At 48.0% G+C, this 19786-nt stretch overlaps 5 protein-coding genes across 5 annotated transcripts; 2 read left to right on the forward strand and 3 right to left on the reverse strand.

Moving 5' to 3' along the window:
- Positions 1–6375: 6375 nt before the first annotated feature.
- GGS22DRAFT_155297 (sure-like protein) lies at positions 6376–9584 on the reverse strand. The gene is made up of 3 exons (XM_047960184.1): positions 8207–9584; positions 8069–8134; positions 6376–7833 (listed from the first exon to the last, which is right to left on the reverse strand). The coding sequence occupies exons 1-3, from the start codon at positions 9142–9144 to the stop codon at positions 6381–6383; spliced, it is 2457 nt and encodes an 818-aa protein (XP_047822026.1). The 5' UTR covers positions 9145–9584; the 3' UTR covers positions 6376–6380.
- Positions 9585–9954: 370 nt separating this feature from the next.
- GGS22DRAFT_94417 (uncharacterized protein) lies at positions 9955–11953 on the reverse strand. The gene is made up of 2 exons (XM_047968488.1): positions 10898–11953; positions 9955–10828 (listed from the first exon to the last, which is right to left on the reverse strand). The coding sequence occupies exons 1-2, from the start codon at positions 11662–11664 to the stop codon at positions 10327–10329; spliced, it is 1269 nt and encodes a 422-aa protein (XP_047822027.1). The 5' UTR covers positions 11665–11953; the 3' UTR covers positions 9955–10326.
- Positions 11954–12765: 812 nt separating this feature from the next.
- On the forward strand, positions 12766–14094 carry GGS22DRAFT_155300 (uncharacterized protein). Its single transcript, XM_047960185.1, has 2 exons — positions 12766–13269; positions 13380–14094. Exons 1-2 carry the CDS (start codon positions 13024–13026, stop codon positions 13884–13886), a joined length of 753 nt encoding a protein of 250 aa, XP_047822028.1. The 5' UTR covers positions 12766–13023; the 3' UTR covers positions 13887–14094.
- A 21-nt stretch (positions 14095–14115) lies between these two features.
- Positions 14116–15527, reverse strand: GGS22DRAFT_198041 (uncharacterized protein). The gene has a single exon (XM_047966077.1). It carries the CDS (start codon positions 15493–15495, stop codon positions 14152–14154), a length of 1344 nt encoding a protein of 447 aa, XP_047822029.1. The 5' UTR covers positions 15496–15527; the 3' UTR covers positions 14116–14151.
- Positions 15528–16092: 565 nt separating this feature from the next.
- On the forward strand, positions 16093–19110 carry GGS22DRAFT_94429 (uncharacterized protein). Its single transcript, XM_047968489.1, has 2 exons — positions 16093–16201; positions 16305–19110. The coding sequence occupies exons 1-2, from the start codon at positions 16189–16191 to the stop codon at positions 18953–18955; spliced, it is 2664 nt and encodes an 887-aa protein (XP_047822030.1). The 5' UTR covers positions 16093–16188; the 3' UTR covers positions 18956–19110.
- The last annotated feature ends 676 nt before the right edge of the window (positions 19111–19786 follow it).

A 19786-nucleotide genomic window follows, 5' to 3' on the forward strand; every position in this document is an offset into this window, starting at 1 on the left:
TGCAGACACAATTGACTTCCAAAAATAATAAGGATTAAGGGATAAATCCGAATATTTGGAATGCGGATTGATAATGAGAGCTCGCCAAATATCTCCGCTCTGAATGAGGCGCAGCGAAGTCCGGCGATAAAATTGATATTTTTCTGTCCGTGGTTCGTTCCTTCGGCGCGTCCAAAACTCGATGCTCAACCATATAAGACAATACTTCCTAGGAGTAGAGATTCGGTAAATGTATACCCGGGCACGTATTCAGGCCAATTCGTGTTATCAGGGTCGCACTCGGGATCCGGGAGCTAGGAGTATGATGGTCCACGATCGGTCGCCGCGAGGTCAACAAGGTCTCAAAGGCCAAGAGGGTCTCGACCTAGATTCGGGGATATAGATGTCTCTCAAGAATAATAGGAAAGTTGTAGATAATACGACGATGGTATGAGGAAATGCTATGGCATGTTGTTTCGGGAAGGTGTTCTGTAACGACTAATCGAGGCACAGATATCTGTATTTGGTAGGCACCTTAGGATAAATACACACAGGTATGAGCGTCGCGTTCCTGGTACCTGAGAACGGTTGAGATCGGGGGAGGCTGTGCAAGCTAGCCACTTATTAGAGTTATCCAGTATATCGATTCGAATGGCAAAATGGAGGCAAAATGCCACGGCGAGGTCAAAGTGTTATGTATGTCTCGACTCACGTCCACCAATCCGTTTGCTGGAGACAGACAAAGCAGGTGTGAGTTGACGGGGGGGAAGATGGCGAGGATGAGTTTGATGTATTTTGCTGTTTGTCACGAATCCAAGCCACCTCGGTGGAATACACAGCTCGAGGTTTGAAAGTATGAGAAGGAACACATAAAAACAACTACCAGAAGGCAGAGTGAATCAAGATTTTAGCAATCCGACATAGCGGCAATAAGGAGTGTATGAAAGTTGGATGATGGAGAGGAAGAGGAAGAATAGTGATAAGTGCAAATACAAGTGCAGATACAAGTGCAATTGAACCAATCGTGGTCTTGAAATTTGCTGGATTGGTTACTCTCGACACTCCTAGGGGAAGCTAAGATATGCTAAGATACTTCGTCAGGGGTGTGCATGGTACAATGGAAATACCTGCATTGAATCATTTGAATGAGCGAAATGCGCTAGATTACGCCATTAACGGAAAGTAACCTAAGCGTACCTGGGTATTATCAATTCAATGTTTCGTGCTACACAAGCGACGTAGACCCTGTACCGCGCAGCAATCCGTTTGTTTTAGTAGAAGTTTATATTTTACCTCTAACCCTGCCAGGTGAGTTTAACGAAATCTGTTAAGGAGAATATGCCATGGTTCAAATATTCGAGTGTAATTATTAGCCAATTGTTGATAAAGAGAGTTTTTGTCATCCATGAACACTGTTTACTGCAAGCAGTCGCAAGGTGGATGACATGAGGTCAATGACTCCCAACCCTATTCATTCGCATGATGGATGTATCGATGTATCACCAAAGTCCTCTTTTCATATTTACATAGTATCATTCATTATTAAGGTGCTTAGCTTCATCAATCGTCAACTTGGCGCAACATGGCACAACAAAACCTGGACCGCGTGGTCGGTCTTGGGTTGCTTGGTAAATTACAAAAAGTCAGGATATGGAGCCCCTAGATAAATACCTGATCGTCGTGTCATTCCAAGTCTATCCCACTTCGCATCTCGCAGTCAACAACAACCGCCTTGGATTCTTGGAATACAAACACTTGCCTGCACTTGCAATAGTGCACATACGTATACCGAATGTACCGTGGCCGTCGGTTATTACTTTCCAGGGAAAGGTTAGTCCTCGTTCGGCGAATTAGGAGCAAGGTTACAAATTGCCAAGGGAGGCTGTGCAAGAAAGACTCCTCACCCTCAAGCACCCTTCGCAGCAATCGGGAGAGAAAAAGAGAAGTCGAGCCGATACACACCTACCTGATGTACATGGTACAATCGAGATCGTCATAATCTATCCTTTCAGCTGAATATCTACAATTTTACATTTTTATCATTTTTTGCCTCACTCAGGAGACCGTGGACTGTTTTGGAAGTTGAATCTAGTTAACTAGTTAAGCCTAGTTACTATTAACTCTAATAGTCTTAAACCAAATGGATGTGTAACAAAACTCATAGTCTCTGAGTGGTCTGAGAGGTGTATTGAGTCTACAGTATGTAGGTACCTATGTACGAAGTAAGGAGGCGTCATATACTATCGAATTAAGTTGAACACTTTTTTCAACAATATTCCTTAAGAATATTAATATCCATATCAAACGCCCGCCACCTCCAACCACCATAGGCTTGGATAGGTACAATACCTACCTAGGTAAGTATTCCCTGATTTCCCTTGTTCACTTTCAAGGTAGTTATTTTTGACCATTCAAATCGACTCTTTCTATCCCCTTTCCTTTTTTTCCTTTTTCTTTAGGCAGGGACATACATACATACAACCCATATGCGCCTAGTTAAGCAGCAAGTTGCGGTCTGTACGTGTGTACCAGTGTCTGACCTTCACGACTGCTTGGTTAGGCTTCTTCGATACCCAACTCGCATCCATGGATCTAGCGTCATCCACACTTGGCTATATGCTTCTGCAGAACTCCAGAAGCAGTTCTTGTCAGGAACTGCTTATGTGCTCCTTGCGGGTCTCAACCTGTACCTCAGAGCCGGTATGATCGCCATCTTCAACGTCCTCTAACGCGCCAGACTACGTAGACTAGAAAGTAATCCCCTCAATATTGGCTGGTCTTAAGAGTAAACATCACGATCAGATACTCAAGTCAGCCCAACCATTTTGCGTCAGCCTTGTTGTTCCAGATAAGAGCCAAGGTTTGGCCACTAATAAGGCTACTATGCGAAGAGAGGCATATATATCAACTGTACAAGTCTCACGTTCCATCCACGTGGGACTCCGGGGATAAATTTCATTGGCACGGTGATTCATCGAGGTTCTGACACGCGTGGTAGTCTTCTCCAAATACTACGCTGTCTCATCGCCTCGTTGGTTGATAGGTGAGGGAGGAGACCGGTGTGCAGTCAACCAGATGCAGGAGGGCTCTTAGTAACATCGCCCACCGTCTCTCCTTTTCCTTTTGCTAAAGTATTCTCCTATCCACACACATCCTCTCTACTAGTTTTCGGCCTTAAAGCCTTACACACATTGACACCGAGTTATAGATATCTCCGTCAGAAAAAGGAGAAAAGTATCTCACGAAGAGATATTAGCAACGGTATTATAGCGGTGCATGTATATTTCCGTACTAACCAGTTCAACGCCTGGATTTCGCATGTGAAAATATGGAGAATAACGGACTTAGGTCCGCGAGTCCGCGCCTTGATCTCTTTTCAATAATTACATGTTATCATAGCTATCAATGCTAACAGCAAGATGCTTTATGTTAAGATTGTCCGAGCTCCTCTATAAATTGATGGTCCCGAACCTTACCGGAAAGAGCATGGCATCTCCGATATCAACCTCATCACGAATATGATCTTGTCAAGGCAGATTTCCCAGGATTGACATCTGTCTTCGGACGAAAATCGTCTCAACGAGCTAAACATAGGGTTTCTAAAAATACGGTATTTTAAGTAAAATACCGGTATAATACTTAATCCCTGTAAAACACGTATAATTGGGTATTATACTTCGGACCGGAATAACCTTTTCCGGTATTGTTCGCAATACTTATTACTAATTTGAGTCATAACGTACATACTTATTAGGTATAAATTGTATGATGTATTAACTTAGTTAGAAGTGCGTAAGGATTAAATGATTGACTTGAATGATTGATTGATTGAATGAGCGATTGACTGCGCGGGTGAAAAGAAGCGATCTATTCAAGGTCTACCTACCTACTTACATCGCAAAACCTGGCTTAGATTTAATTGGTCCAAAATTACTAATCCTGTAAATAAATGGGTACATGTCCCCACATATATATGTTCCGAAATGGTTTCTCCGGTTCCGAAAATACAGTATTTTATTTAAAATACAATAGAATACGTGAATAATACTATAAAATAGAATACTGTATTTTATTTTAGAAACCCTAGCTAAACATCCTAACGATCCTCATGCTACCCTCGGACAGGGGAAGTTTGTCTGATGGGTAGCAACAGTATCCTACGTAGTAAGCACTTTGCATCAGATTATTAACGGATTTATTAAGTGATAACAAACTACCGGTACTTGTTGCAAGAATTTCATGCAGAACATCCGTCTAACGTATAATTCGCCCTCGATAAGGGATCCAGGATCTCTCCCAACCGCGTGGTTGCGGCTGAGTTGTAACTATCATCGGATTCCTCTCGCAACCTACACAGTACAACATACCTATTGTCTACATAAATCTCCTTTTAGTTTCAAGTTTACGGAATCACACACCAGGAGTTGTCAACGAATTACTAAGCTTGATCAAAGTTCTTAGTTTTCTACCTACCTACCTACTTATATTAATTACTTTTTTGACAAGTGACACTCACTCTGCATACAGCAGGTAAGCACTCGGGCGTACAGGAAATAGAAAATAGGAAAAAATATCCCTAGAATACTTCTCATCAGTCAGTCGAGGCACAGTAGATATGCTATACAAATATGCTTCTTTATACGCAGATCGGAGGCACAGTAGTTTACCTATGTTCAAAGGTCTGGAGATGATATGCAAGTATAAAGACTGCCAAGCCTGGGGTTCCTCGCCTATCATCGTCACATCGCGCATCTCGAATCTCGCCCCATACCCCTTCAACACTATACCAAATGGGTAGTTCGAAGAGGAAACAGACAGAGAGAGAGAGGGCGCATTTGAAACAACCACCAAGCCAGTATCTATGTAATAGATTAAGTAGGTTGGGAGAGAGAGAAACTTACACAAAACACATCCGTGTGGCTGTGCAATTTTTATGGGAGCATATGTCGTGCGCGGTCCGCCCACCGCACAATCCATCCTCTCCTCACCTCACCTCTGCAGTTCGTTCGTTCTCACCATAGTATCGGGTTCAAGCATCATGTATGTAGTATGCGTCCTGCCGCCCAATTGAGAATTGGAACGAGAAAAAAAGTCTGCGAAATACCTAGCGTGAGTAACATCCGCGTGGCAGTGCTCGATAGTGTCTCTCGTCAGCTCATTTAACTAATTTTCTTGTCCATCGTCATTCTATCATACCTACCTAACACGGACATCGACGTAGAAACACAAGTACGTTAGATAGCCTTAATAACGGACGGACCAGCAGGCCAAGGAGAATATTCGAACACTCCGGTTTCTGCCCTCCCTCCCAGATGAGCATTCAAATCAAACATTGAGCTCTATTGACTACCTAGTAACTACCCGAGTAGGCTTGGTATCTTGGTATCTCGGCAATCCAGGGGACCAGATTTGGATAAGCATCGGCTCACACTTGTGCGAACCAAGATAGCCAAGCTCCGACGGGAAACACACCAACAGCCTTTCGATACGGCTCGGTCCTTGGCTTAATAACCTCATAAATGTTTATCGAGGACATCCATACAGATTAGCATTATCAAACCCACTCTAGTGGAGAGCATAACGATGGAAGAGTATCCATCCGACCTCAATGTTTAGACTCAGTCATGCTCCGTAGGTACGATAGAGATCCATAACTCCCCAGCTCCCCCATATTATCCATTTTCACAGGTAGCCAGAATAAGGGAAAGCTATCAGAGCTAGGTATGTAGAAACAAACGAAACGAAACGCGTATTCGCAGATACGTGTGAATCCGCCTCTGGACGAAGCGCCCACGATAAATACGATATAACTCCACCTCGTCGTAACTCGTAAGAGCCCATAAATCAAAGACCATATAGCTGACGGATCGTCGACATAGCCACACAATAATCTTGTTGAATTTCCCGGTTTTCGCACCTGGGCACGAAGCTCGTCATCTTGATGTAAGCGGGAATATGATTCGTAAAGTTATATTCGCCGCTCCCACTGTCTCGATCGCGTTCGACAGCGTGCACCATGCAATCCGCAGTTTCACTGCATCTTGAATTGCCGTACCACCTATATTCCCGCTCCCCGTAGAATGCCTACCTAATGCAATGTAGAACAGGGTGCTACATAGGTAGGTATCTAGGCTACATAGTATGTATTTGTGTAGAGTTCTCGTTCTCGCATATGCAGAGTAATAGCCCTAATGCTAAAGCTTTGCACTTCTGTGCCATCCAGATGTGGATATCAGTTCGTAACACCGAGTATTCAGTATCCCCCCTTTTTCGAATCATCACTCGAGTCAAACAGAAAAGCTCTTCGTCGTAAACGTAGGATCACGATGCTTCCTCTACGTCAACTAAACGGTAACCGTACCGAGATGTCTCAGCACAGACTCAATTTTTCAACATCTAGGCTATCGTCCCAAATCCACATGTCTCACGTGTACCAGCCTCTCTTCCTCTTTATTTTCACCATGGTTCTTCCCTCTTCCCTCCCCATCTCTCCCACCAACCCCAAAGAACTTCGCTACCGCAACCCCTAGGACATCCTCCCACAGCCCGGCAACCAAGCCCCTCAACTCCTCGCCCGTCTGCTTAAAATCCGGAAACGCGTTAACCTCGAGTAACCAAGCAGTGCCCTGGGCATCAACCAAAAAATCCAAACCGTATACCTCGAACGCATTCGGTAGCGGGCGAAAGTGCATCAGCATCGCCCGAGCCGCCGCCTCGAAGACCTCTCCGGTGACATCACAAATTTGGTTGAAGATATGCTTCTTTTTCTCCTCCCCTAGTTCCAGATCCCAGAACCGTTGCACGGTACCATCGCTCACGGAACGCTGGAGACACGTGTTGGTAAGATGGGCTTCTAGATCTATATCTCCTACTTCCTCCGTATTTGAAGATCCGGGTGTATCCGTAGCCGTAGAAGTAGACGTAGCGGTATGAGTAGCCCCTGGTGCAATATATTCCCTCCCTGCGAACAGGGCGAGCATGTGTCTGTACACGTAGACGTCAAGGCTCCCAACGCAAGCGACGTACGTGCGGATGTGAAACTTGCGGTTGTTGGCGGGGAGAAGGAGCGGTGGGTGAATGTATGGCTGAGCCACGAAGTGACGAAGATGTGAGGTCGTAATATTGTCTTTTCCATCAGCGCTGCGGCCTGAGACCGCGTCAGCATTGCCATTCCCCCTATCTCCGTTCTCACTCCCGTCTTCATCTTCGTCCTCGCTATCAACTTCCCACCCATCAAAAATGTCCTGCAACTCCTCCATCGTCGCAAACAACCTGATCCCTTGTCCCCTATCGCTCATACCCGGCTTTAAAATCCACCACTCCCTCTCTTTTTCTTCTTTATCCTCGTTCTCCTCCAGGCTCGCCCTTAGGTCGAACGCCTCAACCAGTGCGTCGTCCAGGAACTCGGCGTAGTCAAGCTCGAAGTGCTCGCTCCTCTTGACATGTGTCGCTAACACGCTCTCCGGCCGCTTAGCCACCCACTGCTCCACCGTCGCCGAGAGGTAGTGTTTCCGGATCAGCGCCTTACGCAGCATGTAGCTATTCACTAAGCACGTACGTGGATGTGCGTCTACGTAGTCCCAATCGATGTCCTCGTACGGCGTGATCTGTAGGATCTGGCTACTACTATTATCCGGCAATAACTTGCTTAGAGAAATCTGCTCCCCTGGGACCGCGGCCTCGGGGATTGAAAGTAGGGTATACGCTTCCGGAGGCAATAGCTTCTGGAGGGCAGATAGAATAAGGGGTTGGACATAAGGGTCCTCGTACGCGATTAAGGCATAGAAATGCTGCTTAGGTCGGTAAATTAGAGTCGACCTGGACAACGGTATGTCTTCAAGCTCCGAGTTACTCCTGGAAAGAATGAGGATGAGAAACCGCGATTGAGGGTATAATACAAATCTTATGTGTTCGATATACGTATAGTAATTGACAATCCCTTTATCGTATCGCACCTCTTGTATGGTCTAGAAAGTGACGGTGTCTTCTCTATCTGACAGATCGTCTTTGCAGTCATGTATACCCCAACTCTCTATAATGCTGCCACCCCCATCTAAACACCAAATGCAATACAATAGACTCAACTTACAATTTGAACTCCTCTCCATGCAGGTGCGTTGCGGCGTGATAGAAATTTGCTTTTAATGGTGTTATACTACATGATATGTCAGTCTTGAGACCTAGGCGTGATAGTCAATGTGTATAAAGGGATAAGAACCAGACTTACCTAGTGAAGCCCTCCTTGACAGCCCATCCATCGTTGCCTGGTGTCGATTCATCAACGCTCTTAAAAACATCCGTATACCTCGGCGCCCACTTGAAATGTCTATGCGTGTATCGTGTCTTGCCCTCCTCGTTTGCGTCGCCTTTTGTTTCCGAGTCAGGGGCCTCTGATGCTTTGGATTCCTCACCCTCACGTATCCTCTCTTCCTCTTCGTCCTCATCACCAATACTCCCCTCAACTTCTTCAAAACAAACCCCATTGTCGCCCCAATAATTCTGCAGCATTTCCGTCCAGAGTGATTTTGATTGTTCAACGCCTTCAATAAGAGGTACATTGACCGAATACAAGTCAACACTCCTGTCTTCCGGCCATTGTTCATATAACTTCTCGATAACTCTCACACTGTGGCGACCAGCGGCATCGATGATGGTAGGATCGTGATTCCGGTTAAAGAAGGCGTAGCTTAATGCAATGGACTTCTTTCTGCATACCGCAGCCTCGATAGCACCACCAAGCGTACCCGAGCTCAGCGCGAATACAGCTGTTGTATTTCGACCATAGTTGGGTCCCGAGACTACAAGGTCGATCGGTCCCTTCTCCTGGAAGAAATGATGTAGGCCGATCTGGGCACAACTTGCGGGTGTTCCATCCACAAGAATCCACTCTTCTTCTTTGCTATTCTTGCTTGGTCGTGTGCTTGTGGTACCTTGTGTGTGGGAGGCGGTACTAGGGGACGGATCGAAGGTCTCGGACGGCCGGTAATATAGTGGCTTGACAGTTTGGCCAATTATGTGGGCTTTCCCAATCCAGGAGCGTTGAGTGTGAGGTAGACAGACTGAGACATCGTGTCCCCTCTTCTGAAGTTCACGGACCAGACTATGGACATAGGGAGAGGATGTGGGAGACGGCGGTCCATCGTCGTTCGTTACTAGTATGTGCATGACGGAGTAGTCTTGACGGATCTAGAGAAGATTCTAAAGTTAACTGGAGTTATGAGGTTTGCACAAGACCGTGGGAGTGAACGAGATATTGTGGGACCGGAGAACTTATAATATAATGTGCATATCGAGGAATGAAGGAAGTCGAAGTTGACTTTAGAAGTGTTAAGCATAAGTGCAAGTGGCTTCCGAATTGCGGATATCAAGTTTGGCTAAGTAAAATTTAGGCGGGGGCGGGGCAGCGCGGGCAATTGGTTCCAAGGATTGCACCTTCTTCTATTTGTATAGTGAAATATAGCATGACGTGATAATCTCCTGCAGGAGGAAACTGTCACAGATGTTGAGAGAAGACCGTTGAAGTTTCCTTGAGAGATAGGCAGATAATATAGTTTTACCAACATAGTGGATTCTCGGGAGGAAATATCTATCATATGGACTCTGATAGTATTGTTTCTGTTCAAATATCCAAACTGATTATTTACAATCATATTCTAGCAATATCTATTTGTGTAACGTCCAGTTCCCTAGTTGGCACTAGAATCAATAGCTTCGACCCTAATGTTCAGGCGTTGGACCTGATACGTCCGCGTAAATATCATGTATTTATGAATTGGATGGTGATTTGTTTAAAAGGGAGGACTACCTATGCACTATCTACTACCTATATCTTCATCATCTATAACATACTAAGGACCTGATGTCATTGGCTCGGGGTCTCTACTTCTTTAAGTTACACCTAATACCTACCTAGACTGCTAAATACACACGTAAAATAAAAGACAATATGATTCACATGAAACTAAAGACCATAAGTTCATATTTTATAAAATCAATTCGTTTTGCGGCAAGCTAAACTAAGGGGGGCTAAGCTAAAGTCCCTGTAACTATGGATTAACCCGGGGAAGGACTTCATGTCCATCCAGGTAGCTAGCTACCGATCACATTTTGGCTGATGTTGGAGAAGGACCTTGTCCTTCAATCATGACGCCAGACACCTCTTGGTGAAATCATGTTTTCCTTCCCAATGGCCTGCTGTAATTCCATGGCCTACTGCAATTGCTGCCTCAATAAAAATCCACAAAAGGAAAGTGATAAATTTGAGGCAGACTGAATCTCAAATCATCACTCGATTACAACTTCCTAGGTGCTAGAATTGAAGCCTCGAAGCAGCCCCTTAGCGGCTGACTAGACTCGCTGACGCTTAGAGGCCTCATCCTGTCCCTCTAGGGGCTCACCCTCTCGTTTCTGGCCTTGTGTGCTGGCTCGACTCTTAGATCGACGCCAACCGTCGAAGGGGTTGCGCGGCTTCGATTGTTTCGCCGAGGATCCAACTGCTTGCATTCTAGTACTAGCACGTGTGGCGCGGGCTGTCGAGGGAGGAGAAACGGGCGTGAACTTGGCTGTCACAGGAGTCACCGACTTCTCTACAACCGTTGTAGTGGGGGTTTCTGGTTCCGGCACCTCAGCAGACTCGTCTTCAGCACCTAGGAGCACGTGATCTTCGATGTCCGTAACAGCCTCTTCATCGTCTGTAGATGCCTTGGTAGTTGCCTTACCCTTCGTTGGGAACAGAAGGCGTGGCTTGAGAGATGAGCGGGTATTGGCACGGATCGGAGAGCCGTCATTATGCCCATCGATGGGTCCGTCCTCATCCTGGGAAAACTTGCGGAAAATTCGCTTTCCTCGACTATATAGGGAGAATGATTAGTAAAGGGATAATACAAGATTAAGATACGGAGATGGGATGATAACTTACAATACATAGACAATTCCGTCCTCACGTTTCAGTGCCTCTTCGATAGAAATCTTGCCCTCGCCTGGAACATAAACCTGCTTGCTTCGGGTTTGTCTGGTCGATTGATCGCGCTCCGGGGTGGATGATGCCTGCTCGAAGAAAGGATTCTGGACAGTGTTATCAGCCTCAGGAATGCGGTCGCGCGTGTCGGTAAAGATCTCAATAGGCTCCTCGACGTTCTCAGCAGTGAAGCTGTCTAGGGTAAGGCCGGTGTACTTCTTAGCCTTTCTTTTCTTGGGAGAAGGTACAGCTTCGGGTTCGGAGAATAAGTTGCGCGCGATCGCACGGACATTGGCCTTTGACTTCTCATCCGGCTGCTTCTGGGGAGTCTTGGCGGGTGTGGGAAGCATCGTGGAACTACTGGTGATTGACTTAGACTTCTTATGCGAAGAATTAATTCCAAGGGAATCGGCAGCGTTGGCTGCGCCTTCGGCGATCAAGCTGTTAGATGCACGTCGAACTGAATCCATAGCTGGTTGACGCTTCTTCTGTGGGGAGACTGCTGGCGTGATGGCGTCCGAAGATGAAGGTGGAATTCGTGTCGAGTTGCGATTGCGGGAAGATGCACGAGGCGAAGGTGTGCGTTGAGATGCGCGTTGTGCGATGCGAGATGACTTTCTTGGAGAATAAGGCTCCCAAGAATCACCATAACCGAATCGCGGAGTAGTTGGTGTGTGCACTCGCGAAGGAGGCGAAGGGGTTGAAGGTGTTGATAAGATGGAACTCATCTTGTTTGCCGAGGTAGAATTTTGATCTTAAAATTCTGGCAAACAAAATTGAACCCTTAGGATTAAACAGCGCCTGATCGTATCAATCCTTTGATATCCTTTACTGCACTTTGATCCCAATTGAATGTTGCCTGAGGAATTGGGGTTTGGGATGAATCAAAGTGGAATGTTGAAGGTGGGAAAAATTCTAAGGTAGGTGGACGTGAATAAAACCTGAGAATAAGTAAAGTGCATCAGTGGGGATTCAAAAGAAATTGGTTAGTGGTTTCCCTGAAGTCCTCGCCGATGTTGGCGTCGCGTTCGGCGTTGAATCGTAATCGGCTTGAATATCGAAATCGAATTGAAATAATAAAAAAAGAAAAGTAATATTCCAAGTGATAATAAACGTTTCACGCGACGAGTCAAGACGAGCAAATCCAACGACAAGGAATGTAGAGAGATATGTACGAATGACTGTCGGCGGAAAACGAAAACGAAGTTATGTCAAAGACGAAGTTGTAGGATTGTAAGTTTAAGGACCAAGCGCTGATGAGTATAGGGTGATAGTAATGGAAATTTGATTTAGGTTTAGGTTTAATGTTAGGGATAAGGATGGTCGTCAGATGGATGGGTAGGAATTGCGGACGTACTGGTCATTGAATGTAGAAGGGGAAAGTGGGAAGCGGGAAAGATTGAAAGTGGCTGGGCCATCAGGGAAGCCGGAGCTGGGGGAGTTGCTGAGAGTTGCTACGACCTAAACATTTGGGGGGCTCCTTTACTATCCCAAGTGAACAAGTGGAACGTGCAGGCGATCGCTAAGTAAATTATGACATTCCAGCCAATCAACCTCCACTACCCTGTTTTAATTACTACGGAGTACTCACTCTAGGCGTTAATTTGTGCACTACGAGATGTACCCCGCACAGTGGCGCACGGTATAACAAACATAACTTTCAATATTAATAATGCACCTTTATTAAAACGCGTAGAGGAATCCCTGCACGCGTCGCACATCGGAACCCACCAAGACCCACTCACGTCTACCGTGAATTGAATGGTGAAAGACGTATCGATAAAGAAAATAGCTATTTTCATTCGTCAATTTTCCATAGCCAGCGCATCGTCAACTCCGCAACAGAAAACACTGTGCTGTACGACAACGCATGTCAACAGAGCTAGAGAAGGCAGCCCTGGAGAAAGTTCCAAGTTCCCTTCTAGCTTACTTTACGTCACTAATCGGAAAAATCATCCGGAGCCGTACTCTGAAAATAATTGGAGTCTAGACCTTCCTGTCCCCTGGATAGCTACCCCGCCAATCAATCTTCACCATTCATCTTCACGATACCTGGTATAATCCGATATCAACCCTCCGACGCAGCCATGTCTGACAACGATGATTCCTACAACGAAGATCTCTTCGCTTCACCATCGAAGAAATCTACCACACCAAAAGAACAGCCGCCGCGATCTACAACCCCGTTGGCCCCTCCTCCCAACGCCCGCTACCATGACACCGAAGAAAACCGCGACGCCAATCTACGGCGAGAGCTTGAAGGTGTGCGGAACATCAACGAACTACTCGAAGGCGTAATCGGGACTCTTGAACGAGCAAAGGGCAATATGCATGTACGTCACCACTACTTCCTTTCCTTCCCTTTCGCTTCCTCTCCCTTCCTCCTTCTCTCTCCTAGCTTCCCCTCAAACCCACGCCACAACCAAGCTAACAACCCCCTCAGACCGTCTCCAACACCGTAAACACAGCCTCCACCCTCCTCAACACCTGGACCCGCATCCTCTCCCAAACCGAGCACAACCAACGCCTAATCCTGAACCCAACTTGGCGCGGCGCCACCGCCGACCTCGCCGAAATCGAAGCCGAAGCAGCGCAGAAACAGCGCGAAGCCGAACAACGCGCCGCGGCCGAAGAACGCCGTCGTGCGGAAGCGAGACGCAAGCATGAAGAGGAAGCGCGTCAGCGAGAAGCCGCGTCTAATGCGCGGAGCGCAAGTGCCGCGGGACGAGGCACACGGGGACGGGGAGGAAGCGGATTGGGCCGGAGTCGAAGTGTGCGAGGCCGGGGAACGGCGGCGGCGACGGGCTCGGGAAGAAGTGTGTCGAGCGGGAGTGCGATAAGCAGGCCTACGTCCGCGGCGGACACGAGCTCGACTAGTACGGCGCGAGGCGCGTCGGGGATCGGACGGGGGTTTCTGAGGGGACGGTCGAGAGGACCGCGGGGATATTAGGGGTGGGAGTGAGGCAATGTGGTTGCGGTTGGTGGGCCTTAAGAATAAGAAGGCTTTATGCTGCCATTGCTGTATGTCTATGCTTACACGAATGACGATGATGATGGATATGCCGGGCTTACCTACTAGGTACATAGCCTGTCTATGGAGCCTACGAATTACGAGTTACGTAGTGCGAATACTATACACATGATGATCCTGCCATGACATAACGCCTGTTCCTACTTCCAACCGACCGATCTTTATTATCATTTCTAGGTATATCTTATTTCTTCTTAAAGAAATCACTCATCTTCTTCATCCCCACCGTATTTACTTTCTTTAAATCTCGTACCCCCCTACTCTCTCCGGCCTTCTTCCTCTTCTCATCCTCGTCCTTTCTCCGCTTCTTCTCCCCGCGCTCCGCCATCTCCTCTTCGTCCATCACCCGCTTGCGCGAGTAGTCTCCCATCCCGCGCGCGGCGGTGGCTTCTTGCCGCAGCTGGGTGATCTGCGTGAGGTACGCGTCTAGTGGCGCGAAGTTCACCTTTACTTCATCTGCATTTGCCAGTTTCTTTTGCAGAAGCGCGGCTTGTGCGGGTGTGATGTAGGCCGAGCAGATGAAGGCGAAGGCTATGCGTAGCCGTTGTAGTTTCACAACTTCGGGTGAGGCGTGGAGTGTGGGAATTTCTTCTACGGCGCTGGGCTCGTCGGCGGCGACGGAGGTGGTAGCTGTGGGGGCGTCTGAGACGGAGGTTGTGGTGGTATCTGTTGATGAGTTGGAAGATTGGCTATCAACCGATTCGACCTTGGGGGTTGATGCCCCTGAAGTTGGCTCAGATGGTTCTATTTGTATTGGTGTTTTCTCGGTGCCGGTTGTGTTCTCCCTTTTTACACCTACGACTGGCGCTTCTAGTGTCTTGGCCACGAACTTATCTTCCATACTCTTCGGTAGTGGCTGCTCGCTCATTTTCCGCGCCTTGCCTAGTACTTCAGCTAGGAGTTTCTCTTCGTTGAAGCGGAACATGGTTTCGTCACCCGCTTCCTTTGTGTCGCATATCGCTGCCATCCGCGACTCTAGTAGCGTCCGTACCTTGCCCCATCGCAATATCTCTGATAAGTGCGACGAATCACTCCGTATAGAGTCGAGGTGATCGTCGCTTGTTACAAACATTCGCTTCCCGTCTTTAGTCTTGGAGGATTGATCTGCGAAGGCGGGCAAGAGGAGGAATATGGGGTCGACTGGTGTCGCGATATATAGGTCAGCGCCTTTTGTGATATAGGCGCGAAGTTCGGCGCTATCTTCAGATGTCTTTTGTTCGACTTTGTCCGTACTCTCGCACTCTATTAACCAACTTCTGGGAGTGGATTTGGGAGCGGCGATCTTGGTGAATTCATATATTCCGGTTTCTGGACATACGAGATACCTCGTTGGCTTTCCATATCTTGGATTTGGGAGAGAGACTATTCTTGCGTCCTTGGTAGTTTTCGTAGGAAGAATGAAGAGCTTCGGTGGGTTTAGGGACTCTTTAGGTAATGTGTACTTCGATTTGATATTAGGGGTGCTCGCAGGCTTAGAATTCGATTTTGCGGCGGATGCGCTCGCTTTTGATCTGGTTGTCCTCGCCATGTTCCGCGGCTGCTGTATTTTCGCCAAACCACAAGATATCCAAGTTGAATTTTACGTCAATTGATATTCTAAAGCAAGGGCGAAGTCGATAATCTAGATTGCGATCAATTATAACCCGTTGTTGTAACAGAAGTATAACTCCAGTGTTGAGGACTCAGGAGCTTTGTTAGCAATTCAAGGTACCTATGTACCAATATACATGACCCCTGTCGACGCGTTTAGATACAGTGTAAGTCGCGTCCTAGTAATAGGAAAACGCGACTCCACTGAACCAATCACAGGTCGGCATCTTTACTTGGCCATGATCACCACTTATCGATATCCCGGTACTAAGTACATACATACTCTGTAGGTACTGTACTTCGCTTTCCAACATGTGCAACATCTTTTTTGAACCTCGTGATCAGTGCGACGTTTGACGACGTCCAATTCATTCAGTACTCCGGATTCTGTGGAGGCATTTTGGAAATGAATAGACGGTGTACGGTATTCAAAAACCATATCATTGGCGCCTCGACCTCGATATCAACCGCCAACCGCAAATCTGCCTTATCCCCCGGACGATCTCTACCACGTCCATATTTGCTGCATGATATAATATCCAGCAAGGCGTCCGACCCCTGCAGATTTTGAGTGGAGGGGACGGACGCACTGCCGAATCAACAAGGCGGATGGGAAACGACAACAATAGTTATGATGCCTGCTAGTATGTCCCGATACATTTACACTTAATTCATTCACTCCGGAATATGTTGGCGGCATTTCTTTGCAATCGATCTCGATGTCAAATCACTTACCAAAAATGACAGGGTCGGGCGCCGACCCCGAAGCCCAATGGCCGCCACGATCGCCCCACGATGTTCTCCTCAGCACACCCGGGGGACGCGAACGATTGCGACGCATGGCTGAGCGGGCGTCGCCATCACCGTCCCCGAGTAAGCGATCTCGAATAACACCAATCCTGCTCTCTCGATCTAGTAACTCCCGGCGCAACATCGTGGACGATTTGGATACGGATATGCGTATGGATGTGGACGAGGCCGAGGACGAAGACGATGAAGAAGACGAAGAAATGCTACAATTAAAACTACAGGCCATCCAAGCAAAGCTTAAACTAAAGAAATTACAAAGCGCCAAGGCAAAGAAGGCATCTGGAGGAGATGCGACCTTAACTCGAACTGAATCTAATCCCATACCGGATATTTCAATAACAAGCCGAGCTCGATCGCAAACAGAATCAGTACGGCCACGACCGACACAACGATCACGGTCTCAAACAGAAATTCAGGTCCCAGTATCACCGGTGAGAAGGGCGCCAGTATTACAACCTGACTCGCCCAGTAGAGTACGTCTAGGTATTGACAAGGGAATCAAAGCGAAGGATATCTCCTTGAAGAGGGCACCAAGTCTGAGGAAAACTACAGAGAACAGTAATGGGTCACAGGGAGGAGGTTATCTTCGAAGAGCACATACTCCCTCTTTCACCAATGCCGAACAATCTACCAAACAGGAACGCCCGATGACTTTCAGCGAGCGGTTGGCCGCTGCCAGAACGGAGGAGCAAAGCCGACAGGAGAAGCGGGAAAGGATAAAACAAGTAAGGACCAATGCCTTTGAACTAGGTCGACAGGAAATGGAGCAGTTCAAAAGCAATGCGACCGAGATACCCGACGTTCCAATACAGCCGGAACAATTTAGTCACGAAGAAGTCATGGCTGGTAGTCGACTCAGACGTAGCAATACAGTGCCAAGTTTAAGACGACCTACACAAGACGAGAATCGATCAGAGAGTAGCCTGGGGGGAGTAAGCGATTCACAACCAAGTCAGAACAAGAAAGTATCCCCTTCCGAAGTGCCGGAAGAGGAAACATCCGCATTTGAACCCTACTCAGCCGTTCACCTCTCGAAACGTGTAATACCACATCCAGTCCTCACACGGAACTTATCAGGCAAGAAGACGTACGTGATCAAGGACCTACTCAAACATGTAAAGGCGCCCGAGTTTCAGCTCCCAGAGATCGAGCAGGATATAGTCGTCTTCGGGATCTTAGCTTCTAAATCGGAACCACGCTCACATAAAACATCCAACCACAACCTGAAAGAAAAGGCACAGACCGACCCGGCCAAGGGAAAATACATGGTCTTACAACTCGTCGACTTACAATGGGAGCTCGAACTCTTTCTCTTCAACTCCGGCTTCGACCGGTACTGGAAGCTAACACCAGGCACACTCCTCGCAGTCCTCAACCCGAACATCATGCCACCACCACCAGGCCGCACTGACACAGGGCGCTTCAGCCTCGTAATCAACAGCGGTCAAGACACCATCCTCGAGATCGGGACGGCGCGCGACTTGGGATTCTGCAAATCGATCAAGAAAGACGGCGAGCTGTGCAACGGGTGGGTGAACCGCAAGCGCACTGAGTTCTGCGAATTCCACATGAACATGGGTCTAGCAAAGCACCGGCAAGCGCGACAGGACGTGAACGCATTCAACACGGGTCTCGGCCCGCGCAAGGACCGGAACGCAAGCGGTAGCGGAGGCGGGCGCGGCGGGAAGAACTCGTACCGACTGCATGACTGGGAAGCGCACCTCAACGACCCGAAAAAGAAGAGCCGCGGCAACTACGACCGCTCCACCGGCAGCCAGTGGTTCATCAACAAGCCCAGCGCCGCCAGCATGCTCGACAACGAGATCGTCGGCGGCCACGTCGCGAACACCGTCGAGCGCAGCGAGGCGCTCCGGCGCCGTCTCGTGACTGAGGAGAAGGAGCGCGAGCTCATGAAGACCCTGGGGAAGATCGGGTCAGGCGCCGGAAAAGAGTACATGCAGAAGGGCGGCACGAACACCAGTAAGAATGGTGGGACTAGCACGCCTGGTGCTCTCGGCTGGGGCCTGCCCTCGGATGAGCAGCCTAGACAAGATGCCGATGCTAAGACCTTGGGTCTGGTCCGTCCGAAGGGCAGTGAGCTGAAGATGCATCTTAGCCCCGTTAAGCGCAAGCGTAGCGACAACAGCTCGTTCAGTCTCGGCTTTTCCTCTTCTACTTCTGGCGGAACTGCCTCCGGGAGTAAACCGGCGTTAGGCTGGGGTGGAGGGTTGCGGGATAAGCTGTCGCGCATGAAAGAGGGGGAGAGGTTGCGGCCCGCGAGCTCGTTTGCTAATTCTAGCTCGGTGGTGGATAGGGATAGGGATGTAAGCGGGACCGACGACGGGGGTGGTGGAAGCGGAAGCGGTGGCAATAGCATGCGTCCCCCGGCCCGCAAGAAGACGCGGTTCGTCACCGCAAAGGGCATCCGCGAGGCCGGGCGCGAGAGTCTAGGCGGGGAGCTGGGGTCGGCTGATGGCGATGCTAGCGCGAGCACGGATTTAAACACGGTTTCCAATTCCGGGGGTAGACAACGGAGGATGGTTGTTCTTGACGAGGACGACGATGATGAGTTGGAGATTCTCCGGTGAAGATACGAGAGAGAGAAAGAGAGAGAGAGCCGTTGTATACCCGAACATTCCCAACCGTACCATTAACAACCTACATACCTACATAATTCCTTTTGTCATTTACGCGTGCGGTACGATACGGCATCAATATCAAACAACCCGGATACAGGCGAAATCGGAGTAAAGATTAAGAGAGAGAGAAAGAGAAGCAAAAAAGTAGATCGGACTCTGCAAAGGGGGCTCGTATGGGCGATATGAAAGGGTAGGCCTGGGATAAGGGGGATAAGGGAAGGGAAGGTAGGATAGGGCGGGTCCGAGTATCTATCTACACTTATCTCCAGCTGCTGTTATTTTGTATGGATTGGGGTAATTCATATAAGGCTTTTTTGGGACCTTGGACCTGGCTTAGTTGACCGACTGGTTTGAATGGAAACTGATTATATTCATGTTATGAGTTACTCTTGCCGTGACTTGTTAAGCATGGTGGTTCCGATGATGAAATGAATGGTCAGAGCCTTGCGTATTGTAGCTTGAGAACATCGCTTGAAGTTACGCCTCATGTTAGGTATATTCTCCCGAAACAATAAACCAATGGTAGAATATCGAACAGTAGACGTCTTGATATTTCCCCATTGGACAAGCTGTTGAGCCATCGAATACCGCAAGAGATCAGGCATGAGTATTAACAACAATGTTCCAAATATCACAACTTCGAAAGGCCTAGACGGATCAGTCTAAATATCGAGATCTTATTCGGGTAATTATATACTGCCTAGTGTAGTTAGAATACGTAAACTTCCAGTTAACCAGAGTCGGGGCCTGGAGATCCCAGACAATCCAAAGTCTTTATAT

This window comes from Annulohypoxylon maeteangense (genome assembly GCF_022496945.1).
Source record: "Annulohypoxylon maeteangense strain CBS 123835 unplaced genomic scaffold GGS22scaffold_3, whole genome shotgun sequence".
Classification (NCBI taxonomy): Eukaryota; Fungi; Ascomycota; class Sordariomycetes; order Xylariales; family Hypoxylaceae; genus Annulohypoxylon; species Annulohypoxylon maeteangense.

Excerpts from the sequence above, each read along its gene's own strand:
- GGS22DRAFT_155297 (XM_047960184.1), bottom strand. The coding sequence starts at position 9,144 with ATGCACATACTAGTAACGAACGACGATGGACCGCCGTCTCCCACATCC. Across the intron at positions 8,135-8,206 it reads GTCAAGGAGGGCTTCACTAG|TATAACACCATTAAAAGCAA; the intron begins GTAAGTCTGGTT and ends CATATCATGTAG. Across the intron at positions 7,834-8,068 it reads CATGGAGAGGAGTTCAAATT|GAGTAACTCGGAGCTTGAAG; the intron begins GTAAGTTGAGTC and ends CATTCTTTCCAG.
- GGS22DRAFT_155300 (XM_047960185.1), top strand. The coding sequence starts at position 13,024 with ATGTCTGACAACGATGATTCCTACAACGAAGATCTCTTCGCTTCACCA. Across the intron at positions 13,270-13,379 it reads GAGCAAAGGGCAATATGCAT|ACCGTCTCCAACACCGTAAA; the intron begins GTACGTCACCAC and ends CAACCCCCTCAG.
- GGS22DRAFT_198041 (XM_047966077.1), bottom strand. The coding sequence starts at position 15,495 with ATGGCGAGGACAACCAGATCAAAAGCGAGCGCATCCGCCGCAAAATCG.
- GGS22DRAFT_94417 (XM_047968488.1), bottom strand. The coding sequence starts at position 11,664 with ATGAGTTCCATCTTATCAACACCTTCAACCCCTTCGCCTCCTTCGCGA. Across the intron at positions 10,829-10,897 it reads GACGGAATTGTCTATGTATT|TCGAGGAAAGCGAATTTTCC; the intron begins GTAAGTTATCAT and ends CTCCCTATATAG.